The 6,217-nt window shown below is 44.7% G+C and overlaps 1 protein-coding gene across 1 annotated transcript; it reads right to left on the reverse strand.

Annotated features, from left to right (window-relative positions):
- Positions 1-787: 787 nt before the first annotated feature.
- Positions 788-3,665, reverse strand: LOC127712971 (uncharacterized). The gene is made up of 7 exons (XM_052219554.1): positions 3,659-3,665; positions 2,971-3,105; positions 2,566-2,700; positions 2,160-2,294; positions 1,890-2,024; positions 1,619-1,754; positions 788-791 (listed from the first exon to the last, which is right to left on the reverse strand). Exons 1-7 carry the CDS (start codon positions 3,663-3,665, stop codon positions 788-790), a joined length of 687 nt encoding a protein of 228 aa, XP_052075514.1.
- Between the last annotated feature and the right edge of the window lie 2,552 nt (positions 3,666-6,217).

Genomic DNA, 6,217 nt, shown 5'->3' on the forward strand with positions numbered 1-6,217 from the left:
AACTGATGCAGATGAATTACAGGTAAATATTAAGATGCAGGTCGCCTTTCTGTAAGGAACATTCCGACCATCACATATTACCACCTACGACCGCTATTTGGTCATTCCGTTTTTCTGAAATCCAACAGTGGTCCGCGAGTTTTTCGTTATTGTATATATAAGATTGTATATTTGTATTTACCAGCAGATATATATGTATTGAAGTTTTAACACACTAATCATTAGATTTGGTTAGAGAAAATCAATGATTTACAAAACAAAATAGCACATCATGTGCAAACATGTGTCACTATTGTTTTATGTTTTTTACCAGATTGTGTAGTTATTTTTTTTAAGATATCTTGTTCGGTTAAATTAAAAACTGAATGGCTGGTAATGAGGAGAATTTCAAGTAATTTGTTGTCCCTTCGGAACCAACTATTGCCCGTCAGTTCGCCTGGAGCAAGAGTTTACATCTCTGGGAATATAAATTTGCTATTCCCCGCATAACCAGGCAGTAAGTGTTTACGATACAACTGTACAATACAATATTTCACAGTATGCCCTCACATTACCGACATTTTAAATAAATTAAACTGTGTCGATGTATTAAGCCATGTTAAAATAAATGACTCGTCGCAACATTTAAAGATGTTTTATTACGAATGTCACCTACATAACGATTTCAGTCCAGATAATCATGACGTATTCTGAGGATTATTTTTAGCATGGTTACCATTATTACGTTCGCTTTCGCTCTATCAGTGAAGATCACATTCTAATATTCATAGAGAGCAGATAGTGTAACTTAGCTGTAACATATAAGTAGATAAAAAAAAAATCAGATTGTAAATTAAGGAACTAATAATTTTTTACCTTTAAGAAAAGGGGGAGCTGCTCATTTGGAAAATGCAGCTTTGAAATCATTTTGATACATCTAATGCGAAATTTTATCTCCCTCTACCTTGACCAAAGAAATCATGGCCCCCTTTTTTCAGTAAAAGCTATGTTGAATTTTAACATGCCAAAACACACATTTAACACTCAACATTTAACTGCCAAAACCGCCTAAAGTAAACTTTGTATGAGGGAGTTACAGATTTTAATTAGTTGTAATGCATTTACGTGATTTATAACACCAAAATAGTTATAATGTATTTACAAGATTTCTAACACACACAAAAACAGTCACAACATATTTTTTTTTTTGTATTAATGTAGACAACTAGCCCTGAATGATTTCGGTAAGTTTAAAAAGGAAAGATTTGAAAGCATTTTCATTTAAGGAATAACAGTAGTTGAAGGTTAGACGGTCGCACTTGTCGTTTTATTCGTGACGCAGATCACTGATTTGATTTTACCGAAATACTAATTGGAAAAAAGGGGGAGCTGGTCATATGGAAAATGAGGCTCTGGAATTGTTTTGATCTCTCCAATGCGAATATTTTCATCACCCTACCTTGACAAAAAAAAAATCATGGTCCCCTTTTTTCAGTTAAGGTTATGTTGAATTTTAACATTCAAAAACACACATTTGACAATCACCACTTAATGGCCAAAACCTGAATTGGAGTTCTGAATGTGGTAATAGTCGGCAACCCACTGTCGAGTTTATACCGCTCATGTTCCTGTTCCTCACCTGGAGTTAAAACCCGTGGTAATGTGACCTGGAGTTACAACCCGTGGTTCATCCCCTGGAGTTAGAATCCGTGGTTTGTGACCTGGAGTTACAACCCGTGGTTTGTGACCGGGAGTTACATCAAATGGTTTGTGACCTGGAGTTACAACCTGTGGTTTGTGACCTGGAGTTACAACCTGTGGTCTGTGATCTGGAGTTACAACCTGTGGTTTGTGACCTGGAGTTACAACCTGTAGTTTGTGACCTGGAGTTACAACCCGTGATTTGCGACCTGGAGTTACAACCCGTGGTTTGTCACTTGGACTTACAACCTGTGGTATATGACCTGGAGTTACAACCCGTGGTTTGTCACCTGGAGTTACAATCCGTGGTTTGACACCTGGAGTTATAACCCGTGGTTTGTCACCTGGAGTTAGAATCCGTTGTTTATGACCTGGAGTTACAACCCGTGGTTTGTGACCTGGAGTTACAACAAATGGTTTGTGACCTGGAGTTACAACCTGTGGTTTGTGACCTGGAGTTACAACCTGTGGTTTGTGACCTAGAGTTACAGCCTGTGGTTTGTGACCTGGAGTTACAACCCGAGGTTTGTGATCTGGAGTTACAACCTGTGGTTTGCGACCTGGAGGTACAACCTGTGGTTCGTGACCTAGAGTTACAAGTCGTGGTTTGCGACCTGGAGTTACAACCCGTGGTTCGTGACCTGGAGTTACAACCTGTGGTTTGTGACCTGGAGTTACAACCTGTGGTTTGTCACCTGGAGTTTCAATCTGTGGTTTGACACCTGGAGTTACAACCTGGGGTTTGACACCTGGAGTTACAACCCGTGGTTATGTGACCTGGAGTTACAACCCATGTTTTGTTACCTGGAGTTACAACCCGTGGTTTGTCACCTGGAGTTACAACCTGTGGTTTGTCACATGGAGTTACAACATGTGGTTCGTTACCTAGAGTTACAAGCCGTGGTTTGCGACCTAGAGTTACAGCCTGTGGTTTGTGACCTGGAGTTACAACCCGAGGTTTGTGATCTGGAGTTACAACCTGTGGTTTGCGATCTGGAGGTACAACCTGTGGTTCGTGACCTGGAGTTACAAGTCGTGGTTTGCGACCTGGAGGTACAACCTGTGGTTTGTGACCCGGAGTAACAACCTCTGGTTTGCGACCTGGAGGTAAAACCTGTGGTTTGTGACCTGGAGATACAACATGTGGTTTGTGACCTGGAGTTACAAGCCGTGGTTTGTGACCTGGAGTTACAAGCCGTGGTTTGTGACCTAGAGTTACAACCCGTGGTTTGTGACCTGGAGATAAAACATGTGGTTTGTGACCTGGAGTTACAAGCCGTGGTTTGCGACCTGGAGTTACAACACGTGGTTTGTCACTTGGACTTACAACCTGTGGTATATGACCTGGAGTTACAAGCCGAGGTGTGCGACCTGGAGATACAACCTGCGGTTTGTGACCTAGAGTTACAACCCGTGGTTTGCGACCTGGAGTTACAACCCGTGGTTATGTGATTTTGAGTTACAAGCCGTGGTTTGCGACCTGGTGTTACAACCTGTGGTTTGTGACCTGGAGTAACAACTTGTGGTTTGTGACATAGAGTTACAACCCGTGGTTTGTCACCTGGAGTTACAACCCGTGGTTTTGTGACCTGGAGTTACAACATGTGGTTTGTCACCTGGAGTTACAACCCGTGGTTTGTGACCTGGAGATACAACATATGGTTTGTGACCTGGAGTTATAAGCCGTGGTTTGTGACCTGGAGTTACAAGCCGTGATTTGTGACCTGGAGTTACAACCCGTGGTTTGTGACCTGGAGATACAACATGTGGTTTGTGACCTGGAGTTACAAGCCGTGGTTTGCGACCTGGAGTTACAACACGTGGTTTGTCACTTGGACTTACAACCTGTGGTATATGACCTGGAGTTACAAGCCGAGGTTTGCGACCTGGAGATACAACCTGCGGTTTGTGACCTAGAGTTACAACCCGTGGTTTGCGACCTGGAGTTACAACCCGTGGTTATGTGACCTTGAGTTACAAGCCATGGTTTGCGACCTGGTGTTACAACCTGTGGTTTGTGACCTGGAGTAACAACCTGTGGTATGTGACATAGAGTTACAACCCGTGGTTTGTCACCTGGAGTTACAACCCGTGGGTTTGTGACCTGGAGTTACAACATGTGGTTTGTCACCTGGAGTTACAACCTGTGGTTTGTCAACTGGAGTTACAACATGGGGTTTGTCACCTGGAGTTACAACCCGTGGTTTGTCACCTGGAGTTAGAACTTGTGTTTTCTTACCTGGAGTTATAACCCGTGGTTTGTCACCTGGAGTTACAATCCGTGGTTTGTCACATGGAGTTACAACCTGTAGTTCGTGACCTGGAGATACAACCTGTGGTTTGTGACCTGGAGTTACAACCTGTGGTTTGTGACCTGGAGTTACAACCTGTAGTTTGTGACCTTGAATTACAACCTGTGGTTTGCGACCTGGAGTTACAATCTGTGGTTTGTGACTTAGAGTTACAACCAGTGGTTTGTGACCTGGAGTTACAACCTGTGGTTTGTGACCTAGAGTTACAACCCTTGGTTTGTGACCTGGAATTTCAACCTGTGGTTTGTGACCTAGAGTTACAACCTGTGGTTTGTGACCTGGAGTTACAACCTGTGGTTTGTGACCTAGAGTTACAGCCTGTGGTTTGTGACCTGGAGTTACAACCCGAGGTTTGTGAAATGGGTTACAACCTGTGGTTCGTGACCTAGAGTTACAAGTCGTGGTTTGCGACCTGGAGTTACAACCCGTGGTTCGTGACCTGGAGTTACAACCTGTGGTTTGTGACCTGGAGTTACAACCTGTGGTTTGACACCTGGAGTTAAAATCCGTGGTTTGACACCTGGAGTTACAACCTGGGGTTTGACACCTGGAGTAACAACCCGTGGTTATGTGACCTGGAGTTACAACCCGTGTTTTGTTAGCTGGAGTTACAACCCGTGGTTTGTACTTGGAGTTACAACCTGTGGTTTGTGACCTGGAGTAACAAGCCGTGGTTTGTGACCTGGAGTTACAAGCCGTGGTTTGTGACCTGGAGTTACAACCAGTGGTTTGTGACCTGGAGTTACAACATGTGGTTTGTGACCTGGAGTTACAAGCCGTGGTTTGCGACCTGGAGTTACAACCTGTGGTTTGTGACCTGGAGTTACAACCTGTGGTTTGCGACCTGGAGTTACAAGCCGTGGTTTGTGACCTGGAGATACAACATGTGGTTTGTGACCTGGAGTTACAGGCCGTGGTTTGTGACCTGGAGTTACAAGCCGTGGTTTGTGACCTGGAGTTACAACCCGTGGTTTGTGACCTGGAGATACAACATGTGGTTTGTGACCTGGAGTTGCAAGCCGTGGTTTGCGACCTGGAGTTACAACACGTGGTTTGTCACTTGGACTTACAACCTGTGGAATATGACCTGGAGTTACAAGCCGTGGTTTGCGACCTGGATATACAACCTGCGGTTTGTGACCTAGAGTTACAACCCGTGGTTTGCGACCTGGAGTAACAACCCGTGGTTATGTGACCTAGAGTTACAAGCCGTGGTTTGCGACCTGGTGTTACAACCTGTGGTTTGTGACCTGGAGTAACAACCTGTGGTTTGTGACATAGAGTTACAACCCGTGGTTTGTCACCTGGAGTTACAACCCGTGGTTTTCTTACCTGGAGTTACAACATGTGGTTTGTCACCTGGAGTTACAACCTGTGGTTTGTCATCTGGAGTTACAACATGGGGTTTGTCACCTGGGGTTACAACCTGGGGTTTGTCACCTGGAGTTACAACTCGTGTTTTGTTACCTGGAGTTACAACCCGTGGTTTGTCACCTGGAGTTACAACCCGTGGTTTGTCACATGGAGTTACAACCCGTGGTTTGTCACATGGAGTTACAACCTGTGGTTCGTTACCTGGAGTTACAACCTGTGGTTTGTGACCTGGAGTTACAACCCGTGGTTTGTGACCTGGAGTTACAACCTGTGGTTCGTGACCTGGAGTTACAACCTGTGATTTGTGACCTTGAGTTACAACCTGTAGTTTGCGACCTGGAGTTACAACCTGTGGTTTGCGACCTGGAGTTACAACCTGTGGTTTGTCACCTGGAGTTACAACCTGGGGTTTGTCACCTGGAGTTACAACTCGTGTTTTGTTACCTGGAGTTACAACCCGTGGTTATATGACCTGGAGTTACAACCCGTGGTTATATGACCTGGAGTTACAACCCGTGGTTTGTCACATGGAGTTACAACCTGTTGTTCGTGACCTGGAGTTACAACCCGTGGTTTGTCACCTGGAGTTACAACCCGTGGTTTGTCAGTTGGGGTTACAACCCGTGGTTCGTGACCTGGAGTTACAACCTGTGGTTTGTGACCTGGAGTTACAACCTGTGGTTTGTGACCTGGAGTTGCAACCTGTGGTTTGTGACCTGGAGTTACAACCTGTGGTTCGTGACCTGGAGTTACAACCTGTGGTTTGTGACCTGGAGTTACAACCACAACCTGTGGTTTGTGACCTGGAGTTACAACCTGTGGTTTGTCACCTGGAGTTACAACCTGGGGTT

The sequence above is a fragment of the Mytilus californianus genome, unplaced genomic scaffold (assembly GCF_021869535.1).
Source record: "Mytilus californianus isolate M0D057914Y unplaced genomic scaffold, xbMytCali1.0.p SCAF_8, whole genome shotgun sequence".
NCBI lineage: Eukaryota > Metazoa > Mollusca > Bivalvia > Mytilida > Mytilidae > Mytilus > Mytilus californianus.